The following is a 25794-nucleotide window of genomic DNA, read 5'->3' on the forward strand; positions in this document are numbered from 1 at the left end:
CAAGCCCACAATCACCATCTGTTGGATTAAACTAAATTAAGAGCTACATGAACATGCTCAATATGAAATCTAAGCAGACTATTGTAAATATTTTAGCAATAGCATTCGAAACAGAATTCTTTGACATCCATTTTTCATTCTCCTCACAAGGAGGCATGGAGCTATACTTAAATTTGGGTAAATACAGGGCCATGTTTACTCTTTTGTGTGTGTGTGTGTGTGTGTGTGTGTCTTACCTGAACAATAACTGGATAGCCACAGACTTCATTTCTAGCCTTGGTCATAGACACTGCCAGCACGAGGTCTGGATTCCTCACCAGGTGAAAGGTCCTTGGGAAACAGGATTAGGCATATTACAAAGCAGTTTGACTAACTTAGAACTTCTTCTGTACCACTTACCAGTGTGCTCCCTCTTGGCTCCGTCCATGTCCCATGACAATGGATATGAATCCTCTAAGTATTTCTTGCTTTTCTACAGTAAGCACGAGTTAAGTTTTCTCTATAGAGAGCGCTGGAAGAACCCTGCAGGAGGCTCTCCTGCTCTTTCAGGTTGCGGCATGGGGTCAGTAGTTGGGAGTGGGACATCAGTGATGCTCTCTCCTAACCTGGTGCCCAGAATGCACTGTCCCTCATCACCCTCACGGCCTTGCCTGACCCCTATTCTCTTTGCAAGCCCATGTGCACAGCAACCAGCTGCACCCCCATGTTTGCTCCAGAGGACTGATTCTTGCTTACCCAGCAACCACGAACCAGATCTAGCCAACCAAACCAGCAAATTTCTCTGCCATTCAGTGGGCTTCAACCACACCTTTTCCACTGAGTTCTGAACTCCAGCCCTGGCCAGGGGCCCAATCTCAAGTTTGTCCTTTCTTGTATACGCTCTCTCAGCCCTAGAATACCATATAGAATTCATTTGTTTTTTTACAATATATCTGATAATTATTTGTTATCATCATTTAAGAATCCTTTATGTTAAATTTCCTCTAAGTCATGGTATGGTTTCTGTCTCCAGCTTGTACCCAGACTGATATACTCTCCTTACCCATTTAGTTAGTATGGCAGGCAGTGTGGCAGTGTGATTAAAAATATGGATTCTGTGAAGTGGGTAAAGGGGATCAAATATATAAATAAATAAATAAATAATCAAATCGCTCTCTTAAAAAAATATAAATAAAAAAACATGGATTCTGGAGCCACAGTGCCTAAGTTTGAGTCCTGGGCCCACCTTTCAGTAGTTCTATGGCTTTGCTTAACAACTCTGTGCCTCATATCCTCATCTATAAAATGGGATAATGGTGCATACCTCATAGGACTAAAATTGAATGGGAATTAAATGAATTAATGCATATAAGATGCATAGAATATTGTCTGGCACATAGCACTTAGTATTAGCTACTGTTATTAATGGTTGTTGTTTTTTATAGCTTTCCCTTTAATTTTTTTCTAAAGGAGCTTTCCCTAAAAGTTCAAGATATACAGTAAATATTTTTAAGTGATCTTATATTGGGGTTAACATCAAGCCTCCTTAACTGAAAAACAAAATGAAAATTATGAGCTAAAACTCACTAATTATGTTTCTTGCATTACTTAAAAGCTAAAATAAACTAAACGTTCAAAGCTCTTGTCTGTATAAAAGAAGCCCATTCTTTACATCTGTCAATATAGTTACATTACAGATCAACAGTGGCATTCCTGCTGTGGAAAATATAACTTGTCCAGAATACAAAATTGAATGATGTGCAAGCGGAGGGATGGGAAGAAGGTGGGAGGGGTTATGTAGAAAGGTAACATATTTTTCCTTTCAAGACTTAAAAATTTCAGATATCTAATTTAAATTTCTGAACATAAAACAATATATCCTCATGGTAAAGAATTTGCAAAGCAGTGAAGAATTTAGTAAAATTACAACAGAATTGTAAACACTCCTAACTTCTAGAAGATAATCATTATTAATCTTACAATGTATTTCTTCTTCCTATCACCTAATGAAATATCATTTTAAATCCAAAACGGGTATTCAATTTTATCAAGTACCTTTTTAGTATTTATGGAGATTTCATGATATTTAATATTGTTCATCTCTTCAGCCTCAGCATGTTGCATAGTTTATACCTTGCATTCTTATCGGCACTCAATATTATTCAAATGAATGAATGAGTGTATATTTCAGTGATGATCTATTGAGATGCCAAGATTAGTTACCTAGCTATCTGTATGTTTCTGCTGACTGTGCCATGCTCAGCCATTATAGTGCTGGTTTTTCTTTTCCTTTTTGAACAGTGCGGCCAATTGGCACTTGCCCATAGCAAGAATGCTTATATTCTGCAGGAAGCACTGAGCTTATAGACTTCTACATAAAATCCCTCAAGTGCCAAACAGCAAAGTGAGAAATTGATCCATGTCCCAGCAATATATAGCACGATACCACTGCCTCCCCATTAACCCATGTTATGAGAACATGCAAGTCACTTAAACTCCTTGAGCCTCAGGTGACCCATCTTTGGAATTAAGGGACTAAGACCAGAAGATGTCTGAGATCTCTTTCAGCTCCAAATTCCATGACACTATATTTTCTCTTCTATAATTTCGAGTCTCGTTGAGGGGATTTTCATCCCTGAGGATTTCTTCATATGTTTTACATATTTCCCTTTAGAGACCTAATGATTAATTCACATTGTACCAGAGTTGAAAATGGGAGGAAGATGCCAGCTTGTCTCAAAAGTCGATCTGGACCATTTTTTTCTGTGGGGCTGGAAACCAAGTGAGTGTCTTTGGCAATTTCCTACTACCTTTCAATGCCCCCTTGTTCATTTCTTGCACTTCTAGCCTAGACAATGTGTTATCCCAGCAAGACCTCAATAAAAGGACTAATGAAAATTTTCGACACCATGATAGCCACTTGGTACCCCCCCATGATGTCTGCAGTGAGCTACTCTGCCTACACTCTCTTAATACAAATTCTGAATGGGTAGTTGCCTTCCTAAATGCAAATTTACTGTCTGGGCATAATGTGGCGGATCAAGAGATGGTGGTTCACATAAACAGAATTTTCTAAACAGTGCAACCCAAGGTGCTCCAGGTCTCACCAGCTTATCAGAACAAATAGGTTTGAATATCCAATTACATGAAAGAGAATGAAGCAAAACAACTACAGAAAGTGTTGAAGAAAGCTCAGAATTCCAATTACTATATGAGCACACTTCTTCCAAAGGACATACATTCCTCTGAATTGTGCCTGTCCCTCTCTTCTATGGCTTGACATGGTTAGGCTTCAAGAGACCAAATTGCAGAGTGTTTTGGAAAGTGGAAGGAGATTGAAAGAGACTGTTCTCTTTTGTGTTATACATGTTTAGATTTTCCAAAGCACTGCTGGTCATGGTCCAAAGTTTCAAAGTTTCAGGCAAACTTCTCTTTTTATCTTTACTTAAATAATCTTCCCCTCCTCCTGTTTTCTCCTCAGTACTCAAGATTAAAAACAAAACCAGTAACAGACACTCAGCATGACTCAGAACTTGCCCTCTCTTCCAATGACCAAGTGTTTCCGAGTTAAATTCATCATGCTTGGTTTTCTCCTGCCTAAGGGTCACTTTTCTCATTCCTCATGTTTGTTCAGTCCAGTTCATCAGCCATGCTTGAATTCCAAGCTAGGCTCAAGCAGAACCTCTACTATAGTACAGAAAGCCGAGACAGTAAGATATATTGATAAATTCCAGCAATATAGAGATGAGATAGCATTAGCTAAATAGGGGCAGAAATTTCTATCTGTTTTGTTCTTTGCTAAACACCAGCACCTAAAATACTGCCTGTAATAACCCTTTGCAACTGAATGAATGAACTCTGGTCCCATACAGCAAGCCATTTGCAGGGACGAACGCCTGCCTTCTAGTTCCCCATTGCAAAGACAGATCAGCAACTGTGAATGGGGGCCCAAGGAACACACTCACCAGGTCAGTCTACACGTTGGCTTTTAAGCCTTCTGAAACAAGCCCAGCAAGCACTCCTTGCTGACAGCTCTGCTCATCTCAGTGGGCAGAGTAAGGCTAGCTCCCTTCCCTCCCATGCTGGGTACTCTGCTGCCACCTGCTGACGTTATGCAATCTCTCGCAAAGCAGTAATTCCTAAGCCTTTTGCATCATATACCTTTTGAGAAGCTAATGAAAATCACAGTTCTCAGAAAAAAAAAAAAATGTATTGCACGGATACGCAAACACAAAGTTTGAATAGCATTTCAAGAAATCGAAGAGGCCCCTAGAGACCCACCATATAACACTAAAGGTAGAATTTGAAGCAAACCAATCTAAAAACTGAAGAGTTGTTTTCTTTCTTTTTAAAGAAATGTTCAAACATGCACGCAGAGAGAAATGTGTAAAAAACCACCATGGACCCAGCCGCTATCAATAGTCTTCATTCTTGCTTCATCCATTCTCCTCCCAACTTTTAAAGTTTTTGCTTTTGCTAGAATATTTTAAAGCAAATCAGAGATGTCTCTTGATTTCATCTGTAAATACTACAGTATAGACCAAAGTGGTCAGGACTTTAACATAAGCATTAAACCATTACAACACCCAAGAAAATGAATATGACTTCCTTCATATCATCTGGTACATAGCTGTTCAATTTCCTGATGATCTCAGAAATAACCTTCTGACGGTGGCTGCTTGTATCTGGATCCAAACAAGGGCCAGCCATTAAATTGGGTTAATATATTTGTAAAGGTAAGAATCTGTTTTTACTGTGTGGGTAAAAGCCATATCAGTCAGTTATTTGATGGAAGTGGGGGAGCGAAGGCATGCATGTGGGGAGAGGCAGGAGACTGCGTTGATGAAAAAGCACTGCAAAATTTTTTTAATGGGGACTTTTTCGAATTCTTACTTGATCCCTTCGAATCATAAAATAAAATTAGGTGACAGTCCAGTTTTCTCTTGACCTCAATGGCCAGTTAAAACTATAAATCCAGTAGGTCAGATTTCACATTTCTTATCTGAATCGATAATGGATACGTAGTGTGTAGACTACTGAACATTTACATTTCACTTCACTCTTTCTCCTCCTTGAATAAGATAAACGTTATTGGTTATATTAAATAAAAAAATCCAAAAGTCTTCAGATACACCCCTGCCTGCTCTGTGGGGACAATGCTGATTTCTTAGGCTCCCATTCACTTTTTGCTGTCTTAATCTCCAAATATAATGGATTTACCTGCTGCCATCCTTGTGCATCCAGCGTTGATGCCTATCATTCACTTTTTTCTCCACCAAAACCACCTCCATGCCTGAACGTGGGTCAGGACCTTGCACTCCCAAAACTAGCTGAGGAGCCGCATGGCTTATAATTTGCCCATCTCTGTATTCAAATTGCTGGTGGCAAAGCTTCTGCAATTTGCCCTGCTTTGGAGAATGGCTGAGATAAAGAAAAATCCCATTAGTGGAGAAAAATGTCCCACGCACTTGATGTGCTAGAGATTGCAAGTTCCGTTGGCCAGAGACCTGCCGTGAACCAAATTCACTTATAACGGTGACACATTACCACTGAGACCGTGGCAATGCTATTTGCCTTGCACTGCCAAGCTGATATAAAAAGTAAAGTTCCGAGTTTATTTTGTAACAGAAATAAATGTTTATCCAAGAGAGTCTGAGAAATTCATTAGCAAAGTAAAAAAAGAAATTCAGTTGAAGAGACAATTTAGTTAAAGAGGAAAAAGAAGTAGAAGGGGCACGTAGCATCAAAACAGAGAGAAATAAAGGAGTTCTGCTTAAACCATGATTGTTTTTATCCTCTATCAACAGTATTCCTGGCAAATAAAATTTCATTCTCCAAGTTTCTCAATCTTCCGTAACAACTCATATAATATCATAGAAGAAAATAATGTCCTAATAATTTAATTTAAAGGAACCTCTTACTTAAAGATCTTAAGGGATTAAGCAGGCTTAGTAAACATGTTAAACATCACAATGCACTGGCAATTAAGTCCCTACTATGTGCATGGACTAATGCTAAGTGTTGAAGTGCCGAATCCATTTAATACATATAAACTGCTAATGTTTAGAAAACATCTAAAGGTTATGGAATATTCAAATTACTACAGATTCCTGTCATTTCACTGGAACATTGACCAAAAAATAAAAATTAAATTAAAAGGGAAGAAATTGCATTTTGCCGATTTCTTAAAGACATCAGGGCATCTTACATATTTATTCATAAGGTCATTCACACATTTATTCAACAAATATTATAAGCTCTGTGTCAAGTTCTCAAGAGGTGAAGTTAGATGAGCTTATTGTTTTAACAGAAAAGACATATCAGTGAATAAGAAATTAAATTACATGGCTAAAGTGAGAAGGACCTTTCCACTAATACTTAGAAATATATCAGTCAAAAGCACAAGAGAAACAGAAATGTGTACTTTAATGTAAACAGAAGTTAACAGTAATGTAAACCCTTAGGAATTTTTTTGCCCCAAAAGTGAGCAAATCTAAGACCAGGTAGAAATTTCTGACGGATGTCCCTAGCGACTTTTTACCTGTATTTCTTCTGTAGTTCCACATTTTCAGAGAGATCTTCTCCCGTTTTACTTGGTAAACTGTCATCCTCATCAAAGTTACGAGAAGTTTCCTGCCAGGGGTACCTGGGAGGTGTGTGACAAGCCTTCATTCGGAGATGGGCTCTTGCGTGTGAATCTCTACCAAGATTCAGAAACAAACCCAAGTCTAAGAATTCTGATTTATATTCACAGAATTTTCTCTGAGGTGTAGTCTGATCATATCCTGAAGGATATTAGTGGATCTACAAATCATATTTCTATAATGGTGCTTGACGCTGCAAATCCACATCCTACTAATACATAATATAGATCTTTTAGTATAAGGCTGGAAATAAAATTCCTGAATCACATAATAAACAGCATTCATCTTTGTTATATTTACTCAGAAAAAAATTTAGCCATGTATGATATTTCAAAAATGATAAGATTAGGACTACTCAATAGTTTAAGAAACTTATAAAAAACGTGAAATGAGACTCCTTCTACCTATCCCATAGTGGGTCATACTTCCGTCTGGAACGGTACAGCCTAAATTACTGGGTTTCCAAAAGTTTATGCATTAGACAATGTTAAGGGACTCTTAATGACCTTAACTTTCCCTTTCAACAGAGAAATGTAGGGAGACTCAAATAGTATAGGCACATACGTGCCAGCTTTTGATGGAGAATAATGTACTAAAACATTTAGAGTAAATAGTCATTATCTAAATAACTGGGCAGGCTGTCTGGCTTCTTATTAAAGTGAAGTTGTGTACAGGAGCATAGTCACCACACAGATCTGTATGTATCAAGTTCAAAGCCACTGTTTGGGGCAACTTTGCCTTCCATAGCATCATGAAACAATGTGAAAACTGCTCAGCTGAAGGCAGGATAAACACGTAGGCAAAGCAGCAAGCATATTTCAGCACTCTACATATGCCTATGTGTAAATAAATTCCTCTAAGGGAGGCTGTCGTTGTCAAGGTCTTGTGGTAATTTGATGTAACTGTAAGCAATATCAAATTACTGAAATCTTCAGGGACAATTCCTGTGTTAGCAGAGCAGACAATACACTTTTCCAATGTAACAAAAACATTACACGGAAATCTGAAGTTGGTGGGTAACAACTGCCTTATTCAGAACTGCCACACAAGTGGCTTCTCGAGTTAAAAATCTCAGTAATAGTTAAAAAAACAACAGTGCCATCTTGTGCTGAAAACAACAAACACAGCTTTCCCACCGGCTTCATTATTTTGAGGGAAGGAGGGAGAGGAAAAGGCCATTTTTAGTTTAACATACTTAGCAGGGTGTAAACAATATTCTTTCTCAAAATCCAGATGTTTCATTTACTAACTTGGAATTTATCTATATGTTCCTGGGGTTCCAGACAAATGAAGTACAGTGAAGTTAATTTTAGAACAGCTATTTCTAAATCTACCTTGCTTTATTAATTCATTCATTTGTCCATTCATTCATTCAAAACACTAATCATTCATTAGTCAGTCATTCATCTGTTTAATATTTATTGAACATCTACTATTTGGTAGGTGCAGAGTTATAAGTGTTAGGGTATAGCGATGAACAAAACAGATAAGTTTTCAGGGATTCATGGAGCTTACATTTAAGTGGGAAGAAGAAAGATACAGACAAGTAAATAAATCAATAGGATAAGTGTCATAAGTAGAATAAAATAAAATATTGTGATAGAAATTGGCTGTGGTGGGGTCTACTTTAACAATGGAGTCAGAGAAAGCTCTTCTGAGAGACGGCATTTGAGTTGACACCTGGGCAATGAGAAGTCAGCTATGTGAGGATCCGGAGGGAGAGTGTTCTAGACAGAGAAAAGAATAAATGGTGAGGCCCTGACGCAAGAATATGTTTGGATCACAGAGACACCAGTGTGATAGGGACACAGGGAGTGAGGGGGAAAGGTAGTAGGAGAGGAAGCTTAAAAGATGGGCAAGGTCTGCCTACAGTGCAATGAGGAAAAGATATAGTTCCCATCCAAACCCAGAACTCCATGCTCTGGAAGCCTTTTCTCCCACAAAGCTTCAAAACAGGGGTTAGTGCTTCCAAGAGTTTCTTTTCCATTTTGCTTCTTTCCGTTTTTATCAGAAATCTTTACATAGAACCCAGTTATCAAAAGAATTCCTTCCGGATTTATGTTCTAGCCTTTTGCTATAAGATGTCCCTTCCTAAATCATCCTGATTTTCAAATATGTCAAAACTGCCAAACACACACATCTAAGAAAGTACAGGGAAATCTTACACTGTCTTCCTATGTAAGATGATTTAGGATTGAGTCATCAGAAATGTTTCAAAAATTAGTGAAAATTAGCCTGGAAAAAAGATAACCCAGTGGGCTGATGACAGTGAGCTTTGAATATTTTAAGGACTTTTTAAGTAGAAGAGGAATAGGGAATAGTACAGAGAAACAGATAAAATCATAGAATGGGAACGTTGTAAATAATTATTTCAACATTAAAATGGGCTGCCTTGTGAAATAGTGATCTCCCGGTTACTAACAGTACTCAAGAAGAAACAGCATCAAAAGAGCCTGCCTGGAATGTACAGGAAACTCCTACATTATGTTCTGAGTGGACTCGATCACTTTTACCTCAAGGACTCCGAGCCTTTATGAAATCTATGAATCGGAACAATGAGAATCTTTGCTCTAAGATGTTCTTTCTGTTTTCTTACTTTCTGTTATTTTTTCCCAAGTACAGGCTTGTAACTCAGAGACTGATATGACTTTTTAGAAGAAGAATGAAAAGGGATGCTGGTAAAGTTTGTGGTCAACTTGCTAACCATTGAGGAAGATACCATATAGGTCAAATCATTCTCTCTGAAAAAAAGCCTCTGGTGCCTTTGTTAGGGTCAGGACATAGGACCAGATTAACCACTCATCAAAATGAAGAAGTTTGGTTTCTAAAATAAAAGTTGAAATTCTTATAATTAAGGATGGAGACAGTCTTTTAAAACAGTTTATAACAATGACATGTAAATTAATTTTCATCGTTATTGCAATGGTAATTGATTAAGTATTTGGGATTTTAGAATTTGGAAACTCATTCAATAATTCCTTCATTTATTCAATAAATAATGATTAAAGTCAGTTACCCTGCACTTCACAAAAGATGTGTGACAGAGTTTCTGCCCTCAAGGAATTCCCAGGTTGGTGGTTGTTTGGGGGAGTATTAACAGGGCGGGGGAAACATTGCTACCTATGATCGCTGCCATGATTAATTTCAGGGATGAAGAATCCTCCCACAGATGAGGACAGGACAGGTCAAGGCACTTCAGGTGGAGAGAAAGGAATATGTGGCTCAGAAGCCTGCAACGGTGCATAATTGGAGCATGCCACATTCAGGCAACAGCTTGTAGTTGTTGAGCTGGAGTGTGGAGTTCATGTGGCAGGAATAAAAAATGTAGAGGGGAGGCAGGGTACAAATGAGGGTTGATGACAGGCCTGGACCAGGGTCAGAAGGGATCAGGATTCCAGACTACTTTTTCTGCCTGCATAGGTAGACATTGAAGAATTGAATTAAAAAAAAAAATTGTGTTTTAGAAAGATTATTATTCGTAGACGGAACTTCAGGTGAATCGGAAGGAGGAGATTATGGATGTAAAGACCAATCAGAAAGCTATTTCGGAATAACTGTATATTAACATACATCCAACTTGAACCTGCATTAGGGAAGAAGCTTAATTGTTCCTGAAGTCCATGTTGATGAAAACAAAACGCAATAAATTCTTCAAATAAATGTCTGCAATTTTAAGATTCCAGTCTTTTAAAAATAGTAACATTGTAAGAAAACTACTGAAAGTAGATCACTGCGATGGTTGAACACTGAAGCTCCGGCTCCATCCTTTTGCCAGGAAACTAAATCCTAGCGCTTCACCTGACGTTCACTTCACAAAACCGGTGTGGGTTCCCTGAATGGGCTCGTGCTGTTATCGAGTTAATGAACTGAGTTCAAACACCAAGCGGGTAGCTTTTATGGCCACACCTAATACTTACAGAATTTTACTGGAAGTCCTTTCCATTGTTAAAGCATTTTTTTGTATTTGCTTTTCTTCTGGTTCTATAATTTGCTTCTCTTCTTCAAAAATTGCTATAGGTTTTTGCACAGTAAGCTTGGCCCCAGATACAATGTCACTGTGGACTTCTAAAACAAGAGCTAAACAGAAATGCACAAATGGCAAAGACATATTAGTTATGATTGCAGAGAACTAGAAATTTGAAAACGCGTGCTAAAATAAAAATGCAAAAAATTTATAGCTATTCCATATAAAAGAATAGATTCTAAGAGTAACTGATCATTGCTCTTTAAACTAATAGATTGGATTTCACTTAAATTTTATAGATTTTTTCTCCCAAGATAGTCAAAAATACTAAAAATAGGTCTTTCCAAAAAGAAGTTATTGTAAACTCTAACTATTTAAATGGGTTGCTTTTTTAGATGTCTCTAGATCTTTCTAGAATCTCAAACTCCTCAATGAAAGTCCCCAATGCTTTGAAAGACACTTGCAAAGCTTATTGTACAGTTTTCAATATATGCAACAGGGTAATGTTTTAATTACATTAACAATTGTTTACTTTTGCCTTTCTATGTACGGGACTTTGTCTTGGTTCCTGGGACAGCCTAACTAGGGGGCAGGAGGAGAAGATGATGAGAAGATGAGAAATGTCACAAAAGGAAAGCTCAAGTACAAAGATAGTTTTGACTTTCAAGCACAGCGTATTGCCATAAGACAATGGCCATGTACGTCATAATGACACTGTCATGATTTAGTATTTTTCCAGATACCTTTAGTTCCCAATCAGCATATCGAGGGTTAAACCTTTTCTCGGGGTTGACCTAGAGAAAACCCACCATTTCTGGGCCTGAAGGGATTTGAGGCAGAAGATAGAGGAAGGCAGAAAATCGGTATGGGGTATCATGATTCCTCCCTCTACAGGCTTCATTTAAGCTATCTTAGCTAAAATGAAACTTTGTGGACACACAGCACATTTTCAGGACACTATGACAAGTCCCCTCTCAAGCTATCCTCACCACACCACTCCAGTCTGAACCTGAATGTGGTTTCTGGGGCGGGGGGCGGGGGGAGGTGCAGCCATGAACCAAGATCTGCTGAGAGCCATACTGGGGGGCTTTCCAGAAGTTGCCGAGCAGAGGTCAAGGGATCCTGTAGGGAAGACTTGCAGAGATGGCTCTACGGCCACGACCAGGCTCAGGGGGCCAGAAGAAGCAGAGGAGAGGCTGAGGCAGGCAGGAAGTACGACCCTCCCAAAGCACTATCTGAGCTAAAAGGATAGAATGCCATAATCCAGCCAGGGACTTCAGCCGGCAGGGCCCAGAAAGCAAGAGGATCTGCACCCCTAGTTCTTTTCTTCCATCTTAGAAAGGAACTAAAGCAAGACTCTGGAACCTGGGAAATCTGAAAGCCCTCCCAAAAGGGACTATTTAAATTAAAAAATGGGACAAAATTTAAACCTGACGGAAAATTTGTGTTTTCCTTGATGAGGGCTCATGGGGCTCACAAAGCCAGCCCCATTTGTTAAAGACAAGATAAATAGATTACGCTTTCTTTGCACATCCAAAGTGTAGTGTAAATTAAAATGTGAAATCCTGTTAAATATAAAAATTAGTCTGAAGAGCTAATGCAGGAACGAAATATGAGCTGTTAAAGCAAACTTGGATTTTCTTTAAAAAGCAAGATCATCAAGTATTTTATTTGGCTACATATATTAAGGAAAGTAATTCTAATGCTTACCCTCCATCTTACGTGTACTGCAGAAGGTCTGAATTTTAGAAACGTCTGACGCTAAGTTCCTCAGGAAGATTTGTTTCTTTTGCCGAGCAATGGACTGGTCAGGACTGATCCAGTGTTCTCCACATGAAACATACACCTATCAAAGAAACGAGCCTCTGCTCCCATATACAATTATTCACAGCAGCATTATTTGTCATAGCCCAAAGTGGAAGCGATCAGAATGTCCTATAATAATAGATGAATAGCTAACTTTTTCTTCTTCATTTTGCTTATATTTATTTCTTAAATGTCTTTAAATAAATACATATTTATTGGAAGTGAGAAAAATGAAGAGATATTGCTATATATTGAGAGAGACTCGGTGTTACTTTTTTTGAGGTTACTTACTAATCTTTATACATACACTTTGTATGAGGACCCAGGAAAAACTTTCAAATTTTCCCCCTTTTCGAACAGTTTTTCTTTCTCTTATGGACATACTTAATCATATAACTGTTCATGTGTCAATCTCAAGTTCACTGCTCAGAATAGTGACAGTTTCATTTCAATGAGTACTACAGCAAAATATATATATACACATATATTTGTGTATATATGTATATATATTTACTTTGTGTGTGTATGTATGTGTGTGTGTGTGTGTGTGTGTGTGTGTGTGTGTGTAAAACAAAAAACCTGCAAATGATAGCTTTAGAATTCACAAAGTCTGCCAATCTCCAAGAAAAATAGATTCCACTCTGTTATGCTGCCTCTGATACTGGTCACTGGTATTTCTTTTTAAGAATCTCTAAAGGGGTCTTTACATTTAGAGCCTGAACTAAATTCTGAATATATGGTGGGAATTTGGTTCTGTTTAAAAAATTTCAGGCATCAATCAAAACAGGTTTTCTTTTCAAATTTAATACCTCCAATTCCAAAAATTGGAGAAAAGGCTGGACTGCTAAAATCTTTCTCAGCTCTCTCCAGCCACCAAGTAGAGAATGTGAAAACCTAGATACATTTTTCTCTGAAAAGTTAACATTATTTTTGAGTAAGAAATCATTAAACAATTACATTTTGAAGGCCTCAAAAAGAGGAGAGAATCTACCTGCTTAAGAATAGGATAGAAATCACAAGCAATTAATAATTTGGTCTTCCCCAGTTTCCTCACTCCTTTATAAAACCATCTCATATGGTTGGGATGATCATTAAATGAATTAATTCATATACAGCCCTGAAAATAATGCCTGACATACAGTAGGCTCTCAACGGTAGTTAGCTATTAGTATTACTTTCCGATGGTTGCTGAGTTAGGATAATTCTGAGAAAGAAATAAGAGGAAAAGGGTAGATGTTTGGAATCTTATTTTAAAATATTTTAGTAGTATTCGTATGTTAATATTTCCAGTTTCGCATTTATGTTTTTACCAGTTCATCTCTTTGAAGGTCTTTTAAGATAAAGATTTCTTTCCCCTTTTCGTTGAACAATCTCCGAGCCGCAGAAGGTAAATTTAAAATTTCAGTACACCTGTAGTAAGAAACACAAAAATTGACTTTGCAAGCAGAAAGCTTCTAGCAGAGAAGACAGAAAACAACAGAAATCAAGGGCCTGGGTCAATAATGATGACTCCCTCCACAGGACTGTGTGTCAACAGCTAGGCTCTGGAGCCCATCAGACCCTTTTGAGTCTCGTTCCCCTTTTCCAAATTGTGGGACATGGGCTTGCTTTCCTTAAGCTCTCGAATCCTAAATTATTTACTTCCCAGGGTTGTTATGAGGCCAATGAGCTGATTTTGAAAAGTGCTTAGCACAATGCCAGGCATGATAGATGACTAGGTAGACATATCATTACTGGTTTTTCATTTCTCGATATGCTCCCACACTTTTCCATTTCCTTGCTCTTCCTTCTAACTAAAATGCCTTCCTTGGCTTTTACTGTTGAAGTTCTACTCTTTCTCTAAAGCCTCTGAAGTCATATCCATCACCAAGTGGTTTCTCATCTCCTCCCTCTAGAAGTGATCTTTATAGGCCTTAACTGCCTTTGAAATAGGATTTTTTTTTTGCCTGGTTAAACTAATGTTTAATAATAGTGATTCCCCCCCCCCCACCCCCAAACAAGCACTGGGCCAGCAAGATGAATGATACAGTTTCCCTGTTCCCTGAGGAGCTCCCTCTTTAGTCAGGGGAAGAGACAGGTCAGCAACTGCAGTGGAATATGAAGTAGTGGGTGCTGTTATAGGCACCTGGCCAGGACCCTGTGAGAACACAGAGGGAAAATAACGAATTCCTCCAGGGGAGCCTTGTCTAAGGAAGTAACATTTGAGTTGGGCCTTGACAGATGAATATGTATTTGTCAAGAAGAATTAGCACTTAGAGAAGTTTCATAGGGCTAGAGCTGAGTGTATGAACAGGAAGAGGAGCCAAAGGAAGCTGGAAAGGAAGATAGAAACTAATTGAAAGCACTTAGGATGATGCCAGATAATGAACTTAGCCTCTATCCCATAAATAGCCACTGAAGGTATCAGAGCAGAGGTGTGGTGATTTCAGATCTGCTTTTTAGAAAGTTAACTGTCAGAAAGGTGAAAGATATAGACTGGTGGTGAGAGAGGCTGGACTCTACCCAGTTTAGGTTAGAAGTAAAGAGGTGGAATCGTGAGAAAGAGGACCTAGAGCTAAAGGAGAGTGACAGGGCATTCCTAAAGAATGATATTGAGGTGATCCTGCCATTGGAAGAAATAAATGGAAGACTATTGCTAATATATTTTATATTCGAATGTACTTTCTATAGTAAATGAATTAGAAGTGACTTTATGCTTATCAGGAAGACTCAGCTGTATTAAGAATATTCCTTGATTTTATTTTCTTAGATAGGAAAAAGTAATTGAGCAGAAACTAGGCCCTCCATTTTCCTGAGAGGTCTTAGAAGGACACAGCCAGTAGAAACTAAATCACTGCTCCTCAGGTCACAGCTCTGGAAGCTGATGGACCAGTGAGGACCAAGCTGGTCCTTTGACTCATTCGCAGGAGTTAGTGGGATAGGGGTGGGAAGGACTATCAAAGAATCAAGTCACAAGATTTGCCTCATTCTCTTTGGGAACTGCCCTCAAACCCAACTTAATTCCTTCTACTTTCCCCAAATCAATATCTTTATAGGTCCAAGAAATTTGAGCCTGACTGAAGAACAGTTACCATCATCATTTCTGCTCCCACTCAAATTTCCTTAAAAGAATGTCTGGACTGTGGGAGTACCCTGTTTTAGAACAGCAAGTGGGAGATTAGAAGGCCTAGCCATAATAGTGCCGAATTTGATTGGCTCATGTAGGTGGGTTGAAAAGGATTGGGATAAGTTGTTTCCTCTGTGTTTCTCTAACTAGTTTACATGCCAGCCAACATAAATGGGAAGAGGAGAGAAAAGAATTGGCTCTTAAGTGCCTAATAAAGAATGTAGACTCTGGAATCAGATTGCCTGAGTTCAAATTCTAGCTCTCTCATGCACTGGCTGCACAAACTCAGAGAAATTACTAAACTTCTCTGAGCCTCATTTACCCCATCAGTAAAAGACTAATATAGTACTACTTTTCTAATAGGGATATTTTACAGATTAGGCGTGTAAATACCTGTAAAGTTCTTAGTACATAAAAATCGGCACTACATTGTTAGTATGGACCAAACACCACAAGCATTTCATGTCTACTCTCTCATTTAATTCTCATCGCATTTCTAAGAGGCCCATTTTAGTGATGAAGAAACTGAGCCTGATGGTTAAAGTCCTTGCCTGAGATTATGTAACTAGTAAGTGGGACAGCTGAAATTCAAACCTAAATCTTTCTGGGTCTTTTACTACATCATATGGCCTCCTGAAAGGACATCATCACAGAATAATAAGATACTAGATCTACAAAGTGAATAGACAAGCTAGGATTGAAAAAGCAGCCCAGGATTTCTCTGTTACATGGATAAAGGCATTAGGAATAAAGTCCTCTGACTCTCACACCAGGAATTAGGACAAGTAATCATGTGGACTGCTTGGATTTACAGAGAGTAAAGCAGAGCCTGGTGCTGGTTCCCTGGGGACTGTATTTTCACACAACCCAGGATGCCGTTAGAGAAAAGGGCAGGGGGAGAAGGTAGGAGCCAAGTCTCCAGGTTCACAGATAGCTACAGCACCACACTTGTGGAGGTTTTCTTCCCCTAGTCACTGTGAGGACCCCCTTCCCAGAGGTCCCACACATCCTTCCAGTTCTTTAAAACAGTACATGAAGATATGAGGTATGTGCTTTCTTCTTTATCTTTTTGCTTTGTATCTCTATTTTTATATCTCTCTCATTTTCTCCCTCTCCATGTGGCCTTCCCTGACAGTTGCCCTTCGCCAGGTTCTCTTTCCTTCTTGGTTATAGATAAAGTGATCCCTTGACCTTGTCACTTCTGTACATTTAAATACTGGCCTGCGTGGCTTTCTGTTTCAATAAAAAACAAAACAAAACAAAACAAAAAAATCCTTTTTCTAATAAGTTAGGAGTTTCCTGAGAGCAAGAAACATCTTGCCCTTAAAAAAAAAATCCCCTGTAGAACATCCAAGACTGGTTGATACACATGATATGAACACAACAAATACTGAAAATAATCAAATTCTTTCTTATGTTCCTCTTAGCTCTTCATCCAACTCTCCTGTTTAACAAGGAGGAAAACGAGATCAAGAAATACAGTACTTTGCTGAAGTTTTCCAGCTAGTTAATGGCAATCCTGAGATTAAAATCAATTCCCTTTACTCTTAATCTAATGGTCCTTCTAACATGCCGTGCTGCCCAACATTAGGAATCAACAAAAACATTCTATATCTATTGTTCTAAATGGGCTTGGTATGCTATTAGATTTTGGCCTTTGTAGATGGAAGAACCAACAACAACAAGACTATCAAACTGTCTTGGGTTAATTATTAAATAACTAAATAATAGCATAATTTTCTTCAAATTCTCTAAGACTGCCTCCTCATATTTGACAAGACGTATTTTGCAAAAAATTTTGTAACAGGTGTTCTATCTTGAACAGTTATCAAATTCTATGAGAATAATTTTTGTTTTGGTAGGATTACATTGATCAAAAGAAAAATTACGTTTCATAAATAAGATACATGTTAGTGATATTTAAAAACTGGTTTAAAGTAGATAACTACCCTGCCCTCAATTCAAATGTAAACCAAAGAAGTGCTTTAAAACTATAAAATATAAAACAGAAATATAATATATATTTACAGAGTTGGTAGTTCAGAAGCTAGAGAAAATTGTCCTAAAATTTGTATTAATTAGCATTGGTATCATGAACTCACTTAGTTAAGGTATTTCACAGATTAAAAACTCCAGAATTATTATATTAACAACTGTTGTCTTATGTAGGCACATATGTATTTTGTGTTATGCATTGCACACAATCATTCAGGCATTTGAATGGAAAATACTATTGAATCTAGGATAATAAATATTTACCTCTTCAAAAGTTGATGAAATTTAGCCTGGTTTGTTTCTGTTCCAGAATATTTAGTAGGATGATTTTTCATATCCTCTTTCATCTCAGTGTCAACATATCTGAAACAAATGATCCAAGATTTGATTGATATGTCAATATGTATTGCCAATTAACCTTCAACTTGTTTAAACATGTGAAAAATCATGAGGTTTTAATTTATCCTGATTTGCCCTAAAATAATCTGCTCTTCTTTTAAAAAACAGAATTTCAAAAACTATCACAATTAAAAATTAATTTCATGAACATTTATATTATGAACAATTAATTTATATAAGAAAATAAATTTTCAATATTGTAATCCTCTTCTACTAATGCTGAGTACTCTGAAATGTGAATTAATCAAACTTGAAAAAAAAAACAGAGAGATGACATTTATTTTTCCTGGGATGTTTTATCTATATATTGTTCATATTAATATGTTTTTTTAATATATTGTAAATGATCAATCCAAGCCTAAAAATTTTTAACTGAAAAATAAATAATGATGATCATAGAAAAAGAATGCTTAATTGGAATATACATCTCTTTGAATTTTCAAGTTAGAAAACTATTCTGTATATTTTAAAAATCCCTATGTTTTATTAAATGAAAGAAATAGTGGTCAAAAATGGTCATTCATTCACTCATTTATTAAAAATGGTAATAAGATATTAATTAATTTTTAATTAAGATATTAATTAATTAATCTTTAATTAATTCATTCATTCCATAAGCACTGATTTAGGGCCTATTATGTGCCCTAAATCAGCATTCCCCAACCTTTTTGGTACCAGGGACCAGTGCTCCTATGAGGATTAATGCCTGATGATCTGAGGTGGAGCTGAGGTGGTGATGCTAGTGCTGGGGAGTGGCTATAAATACAGATGAAGCTTTACTTGCTCACCCACAGCTCACCTCCTGCTTCAGGGTCTAGTTTCTAGCTGACTACAGATGATACAGGTCTGCAGATGGGCGTGTTGGAGACCTCTGCCTTAAATCATTTGGTAAATAAAGTTACTTAATACTTGGTTGACCAAGATACACTGTTCCCTGACCATACCATAGCAGTCAGCACATATATGGATGAATAACACATTATCCTGGTTCTCTGTCTCCCGGATGGAGACATAAGCAGGTAATCGCAGAGTGGAAGGCACTATGATGGTGGAAAGCACACATGGTCAGAGCAAGGAAGTGCTTAAAGCTACAGCTAACTTGGGGGAAGGAATGGAAGTGTTGAGTTCAGAGTCAACATCTAGAAATGAAGCCCAGATTCAAAGGTCATTCTCAAAAGACCTTTATTATTAAGGCAGATAGGAGGTATTGGATTCAAGAGCGAAAATAGAGCAGATTGTTGCTAGAAGATGGAGCTAGAAGAAAAGGTCATAAGAACTTTGAGTGAGTCCGAGGATCATAATTTACTAATAACTTATGGAAATTATCTAAAATATAAAGGTTATTTTATGGCTTCAAATTGAGCCTTTCCTCTTAAAATTCCTTAAAATATCTCAGAATTCTCTGTTTAACTTGCAGTTCTGAGAGATGAAACTCACCTGTGACACAGAAATCACAATGGTCTTTTATATGAATTTGACAACCACTATCAAGACTAAATGACAAGATCTTTTTACTCACTAAGATAATGATCAACTAAGTAATTAACAAATGTTATTTAATCTTCCTCTGGCTTTGTACGTGGAGGAATCAGCAACAACAACAACAATAAATGATTCTCAAACTGTCAAGAATGAATTATTAAATAACTAAAGGATAGCATACTATTAAAGCAAAATTTGGTGAAAATGGATCTTATTTCATCATCCTAGCCTGATTTTTCTTGTAAAGACACTAAATGGCCCAACCCTCTTTCTTCTTATAAATATCAGGTTAATGCAAGTAATGTTCCCCTACATGTCACTAGCATTTATTTTCCTGGAAGAGAAGATATTTAACCTGGATATATTAAAAGTAACATAGCAAGGCTTCCACCAGCTCTGGGGTGCCATTCATATGGAATACAATGTAAACCGTGTCCTCTGCAGCTGGCCAACATAACTGCTCTGTAACATTAGCTAAAACTCTTTCCATTTAAACCTTCTGTTACCAGTACTACAAACTTACAGCTACAGGGGTGGAGGAGAGGGGGATGAGGAATGCTGTTTATAATCCTACAGAAAACTTTCTGAATCTGCTAAGAAAAATTAAATATTTAGTAGAGTTTTAGCATCAAGCATATGCCAGTGTATTTAAATTATTTGGGAATAACTAATTTACGTAGTGAATAAAGTGAATATTTGATTAACCAGGACGCACTGTTCCATGAACACAGACAGCAGAGAGTTTCACACATTCTCTGCTAGAATAGCTGTCCAAATTAACAAATCTCTTGAATTATCTGTAGATTACCTGATTGAACCCATTTTAAAACATTAATGAGAAAAGACAAAATCTGTATACAGTTTCGAGCCACAGTTAAAGATATAGAATAAAAATAAATAAATGTAGGACGAGACAAAAAATTATTTAATTTTGGATGTTAAAAAAGTCATATACTACTTTAAGAATATTGCCTTCACATTCTACATCTAGCAGAATGAGCTAATTATGAAATGTATGCGTCAAAGATTTCAATTTCAGGCTTGACTTTACTTTGAAGATTAATTTTTTACTTTATCATCTTTACAAGGCAGTTCAGTGGACAGCCGATTTTAATGTTACTCATTGTTCAGTGATGTATGAAGTATATTTAATCAATGTGAAGAAATATTATCAGCAGCCTCAAATATTCTAAACATCTCAAAAGAAAGGTCAAGAGGTAATATCACTGCTAATCATATGAGAAACAATATGTTTAACTCATTCTTTACATCAGAGCTGGGCACTGATCTATAATTCCTTTTGTCATAAAATATAATGAAAATATAGCAGGTGCTTTTTTCTCCAATGCTGGAGAAATACTGGTTGTTTGGGAAGATTTTATTATAATCTCATAACATAAGCTAAAGTGCAGATTGATGCTTTTCTAGGATGATAAACTTTTAAAATGTTATTCCAAGGCAAAGATATAAATTATGTAAAGTTATATTTTGGGAACTATATTTATTTGTTACATATGCCAAAAATAGAAATGTAAATAGTTGTATAATAATAATTTAAATAAGGAATTATAAAATTATATTTAAGAAGCAATTTATGAGCTTAGTTATTTCAAAATAAATTAATAAAACTCAAACAAAATATGCTAATTCAAAATACATTGATTAAAAAACTTTTTCACAATGCTCATCTCTAACTCATTATTTTCTCCCATGCCTAGCCTAAATCAGACGAGTTGAAATTAAGTTCCTGACATAGAAACTAAATGAATTTTAGTATCTATTTTCATATCCAAATAGCAACACAGGAGCCTTACAAAAAAAAAAAAAAAAAAAGCATAGAATTTCCTCGGGAAAACATCTGTAATGAAGAAAACAAAAATCTACAGAAATTAGAAAGTATATTAAATGAGAAATATGAACAAGTCGTTCTTACTGCATATTCCCTCCAGGTGAGACGTCTGGACTGATTACGGTAAGGGCTCTGTTTTTATTCTTGTCTCCATTCCGCAAAATTCTGAGTCTTACAGGGACATGATGTTCCGGTGTCTTACAGATGGGTTTCTTCAAGGAAGGACTGTTTGGAACAAGAAGTCCTTCTATTGGCCAATCAAATTCCTTCAGAAAGAAATGACAAAAAAATTGATAATTAATAAGAAGATACACTTGTAGATATAAAAAAATGTAACACACTGCTTATATCTTTAATCTCTCATTTATTCATCAAATATGTATTGGGTACCCAAGGTGTCCCAGACAATTCTAATTAATATTTTATTTGAATAAAAAGGAAGAATAGTAATTTTTTTATATATGTAAAAACCTGTTATGTTACAACCTAGAAGATTTATTCCCTTTTAGAAAAACATCATTCTAGAAGAACAGAACTTAATTAGCTTGGAATGTTTTCTGCTCATGTTGAAACATCTTTAATTAATATGAAGAAAGGAAGAATGTATGAAAGTGGTTTTACAAACTGAAATAATATTCTTAAACTTAATTTATTTGGCAAAGAAGAATATATTTGAGAGACACTCCAAAAAACATAGTGAGATGATAAAACTTAAATTTCAGATGTTTCATTTGTAGAATTCAGTTCATTTGTATCCACTCATTCATACATTCATTTACTTATTAATTCATTCATTATCCAAATATTTATTGTTTACTATATATCAGGCACATTGCTAGATATGGGAAATAAAACTATAAACAAGATAGGATACCCTTCCTCTAGGAATTTCTAGTGGGTGCTCAGAAACTTAACTAGAAATAGCCTGGGAATGGAATAGTGTAAGTATAATAGCAACAGGGTATGTATGAAGTCCAATGGGACCACATAGGAAGAGAGCCTAATTCAGAAATGCCATGTAACAGACCTGAAGCCTTAGCAGGAGTTTGTGTAGGAAAGGAAGGATGAAAAGATGAGTCAGTAAGGATGGCTCCCAGGTCTGAGGCTTGGCCAACTGGTATTGCCATTCACAGAAAGACACAATGGCCTTTAGTTTTTTGAAGGGGAGTACATTTTTTAAAAGCTATTACAAAGAGCATAATTTACTAACATTCTCTTGAAAAATTTTTAGAATCTTATGACTCAGTATGATCATACTGAATAATCATATAGTTCACAAAAATGTGTTTTAAATAAGTTATAAACAATTTCTGAAAGTTATAAGGGTTAAATATTCTTAAACAGCATCTAATGATAACTCTAATTTGTGAGCTGAGTAATTAAATAACATTAATTACATTCAATTCAGAGAAGAGCAGTACAAATAAATGTTTAAAAACTCATGGGTAAAGTGTTTTTCATGCTATGCTAATGTTTTTTTCTTTATATTTTAAATGTAATATTTGCTTAATAAATGTGTTTAGAATAGTGGCACACAATGAAGCTAACATGGCTTTTCTAAATAAGCAAAATTTGAATTAATGAAGTTTTGCTGTAACCCTGACCTTCATTGAGCACCTGTTCCCTGTATGGGATTTAAATTGCAAAGATGAGGCAATAAAGTATTTATTTAGATGTGTGTCTATTATTATGAATGGAGCAGTTTGTTGTCTCTTACTAGTGTTATTGAGAAGAAATAGGAAAGGTTAGGACAAACTCATTGTATATTTTCATTTGAAACTTTCCTATTGTATAAAGGTTTGCTTAATATGAAGGGTGACGGAGGAGTGCATAACTTGCATAACTCCTCTAAGACATGCATTTGGGATTGATCTGTAACTTTTCTACGACAAAGATATTAAGCACTTCAGAGCAAATCAACATTTGCTCTAGTTTTAGACATAAATGATCATGAAGCAAGGGTTGGCTAGGCGGTAGACAGAGAGGAAAACAGTCTTCTCATTAAAGAATTACTGCCACATTGAAGTCTTGGTATAAAATAGCTAATATTTTCCTCTTTCTTTCTGAACCATGGAAGGGGAAAAAAGGCAAGAAAAAAGATTCTCCCTTAAGCTTAATCTGTTAGAACTATCAGTTCATAGAGTTAGGATATAGAACTAAGATTTGTTTTTCAATATGCCAACCATGCTATAATTCCGATCAACTTTCTAAATGTGCCATCTTAGCTCCTAGTTATTTTTAGATCTTTTCACTTCCCAAATTTGTATCATGACAAGTGATAATCACTGCAGATGGTTTTAGCACCATTGTAGCACTGCTGACCTCAGATGGCTTCCTTTGCCTTCCAGTTAGATGAAGGAGGCCCAAGAGTCTTCTCTTCTTAATATGAGACACTATAGAAACCCAACCCAAAGAGACGACAAATTATCTTGGGTTTCAAAACTTTCCAAATGTATGAGCTATCATTGTCAGTTCTTCCTTGAGCCACTTTAAACCTCATTCTAATGTTTAAGGGACTTTTTGTCCTTTATAAAAATATAGAAATATGGTGTCAGAATCATGAACAACAAAAATCATGGATTAAACTAACTGGAGTGATGTTTCCTCACCCTTCATTTCCCCCATTGGAATTCCTATGTCCTCATTTATTTCTTTAAGCGTTTTCTCTGTGTTCATGCTATTCCATGGCACAGCTGCATTTCCAGGAGACCCTGATGGGCCGTGGTGCTCCCGTAAATTGATAATTCTGCCTTTCATTTTTCATGCCTCTCTCATAACCAGAGGCAGCCTGTGCTTCTTTGGGGGCCCAGCTCTTAACCGATAATCTAAATATCTTAGTCAAATTGGTCTTCCTTCATCTATTTATTATTAATAAACTAATAGATTCTTCAGTTTTCTCTCTTGGGCCTTCTACACATCTTTTTTCCCCCTTTTTACTTATAGCTAATTATCATCATTCATTAACAGATTAATAAAATGTGTACTTTTCACTTTCTTTTTTTAACAGGTACTTCTCCAAATGGATATATTTTAATTTAGCAATTTAGAATTTTTAAACTCACTATCCAATGGTTCATTCTAAAACCTTAAGTCTCCTTAGACTCACTTTTTTGCAATAATTTCATCCATTCCTCCTTACCATCAAGTGGTTAGTACGACTTCTCAATTTACAACTTTTCCCTCAAGAGGTGAGAAAATAACTTGAGTTGCTAGAAATTATTCTAGTAAATTTAGTCACAGAATGAATCAAAATAATTCATTAATTTTGTGTTTTTAAACGGTTTTTACAGATTTCTAAAATACTGATATCCTAGGACACGCAAAAGGCTATTTTCTCATATAACACAGCATCAATTGCCTTTTAGGTTGAATAATATTTAACAGTGAGAAAAGCACAGAATCACTTCTCAGAGCAGCTGTCACCCCTGAGAGATAATAGTTTGGTATCAATAGAGTCTGAGTCACCACAAAAATAATTCCTATTGTCCATATTTCCCTAAATCCTCCCATGGTCTTCATTCAATTTTAAAAGGTTCTTATCATGGAACTAATTGGAGAATTTGAGTTACTATCACTATCATTCAGGATAGTGTTTCTGATACGATTTTCTTAGATTCAATATTTTGACTTAATTTTCAGGCGCATTTAGATAACCAGCCTGGGTAACTTTCCTCGTACTGACCTTACGACTGAATGAACTGGCTCAACAAAAAGCCTGGATTTCTGGGACATCAACTTTTCCTGTGAATTTCTTCTTTCTCTCCTCTTTGTCCTCTATTCATCAAGTTTGCCTTCTTCCTTTTCTGGTTCCTTCCTTTAAGGCACACAGCCTATACTTCTTAAACTGTAAGCTCCGTGAATGTAAAGACCATGTCTACCTCCTTCCTTGCTCTATCTGCATTGCTTAAATACATAATAAATAATGATTAGATAAGTAGTAAAGTTGGAAGATTAAATCTGGAGTAAATTTAGTACATATGCTGACAGTGACCAAAGTGTTCAGAACCCACAATATGAATGTCACAAGTCTAGCTGCAGTTTATTTATTTGGAGAGTCTTTCTGAGCAAACTATTAATTACATTCAATAATACACCAACAAAAATGTCCTTTTTTCCTAAAAAAATAATGTGGAAATGGAATTGTAAGAAAACATGATTCCCGTAGATAAAATGGTTCCAGACTTTAAATTAAACAGATTGCATTTAATCTGAATGAGAACTGAGTTCCCTGCTTGGTATGTATACACTTCTCTTCCTCAAATATTTCAAGAGATAACAGAACTCTTGGGCTCAGTCATTTTGAATTACATGGCTAATTTGTCTCACTTTGGCCAATTTAGCACCTTAGTCCTTTCCTTTTGGTTTACACATGAGGGCCAGAGATTTTTTGATCCCTTATTTGCTCTGCCCAAAAGCTACTATTCTTTTTGAATGGCTAGAGAGCTTTGAAATAGTCCAATTTCATCCCTATAATCATTTGTCAAATCCCAAAACTTTTATAGTTTTAAAGGTAAATGTTAAAAGAACCAACTTGTTTACTAATGTAATTACCATGCATCACTTAAATCAA

The 25794-nt window shown here is 36.4% G+C and overlaps 1 protein-coding gene across 12 annotated transcripts in view; it reads right to left on the reverse strand.

Moving 5' to 3' along the window:
• Positions 1–25794, reverse strand: part of DCDC1 (doublecortin domain containing 1) — a 358252-nt gene that overhangs the window by 43570 nt on the left and 288888 nt on the right. For 8 of the 12 annotated variants that reach the window (XM_036220546.1, XM_036220543.1, XM_036220542.1 and 5 more), the window contains 8 exons: positions 21309–21490; positions 17759–17857; positions 13704–13803; positions 12298–12433; positions 10541–10700; positions 6521–6679; positions 5200–5400; positions 237–330 (listed from right to left, as the gene is read on the reverse strand). In XM_036220546.1, coding sequence (XP_036076439.1) covers positions 237–330; positions 5200–5400; positions 6521–6679; positions 10541–10700; positions 12298–12433; positions 13704–13803; positions 17759–17857; positions 21309–21490 — 1131 coding nt within the window. Of the gene's footprint in view, positions 1–236; positions 331–5199; positions 5401–6520; positions 6680–10540; positions 10701–12297; positions 12523–13703; positions 13804–17758; positions 17858–21308; positions 21491–24906; positions 25128–25794 lie in introns of those variants that run through there. The other 4 variants (XM_036220547.1, XM_036220551.1, XR_004950812.1 and 1 more) reach the window with 4 other exon arrangements.

The sequence above is a fragment of the Rousettus aegyptiacus genome, unplaced genomic scaffold, assembly GCF_014176215.1.
Source record: "Rousettus aegyptiacus isolate mRouAeg1 unplaced genomic scaffold, mRouAeg1.p scaffold_m13_p_5, whole genome shotgun sequence".
Lineage (NCBI taxonomy): Eukaryota > Metazoa > Chordata > Mammalia > Chiroptera > Pteropodidae > Rousettus > Rousettus aegyptiacus.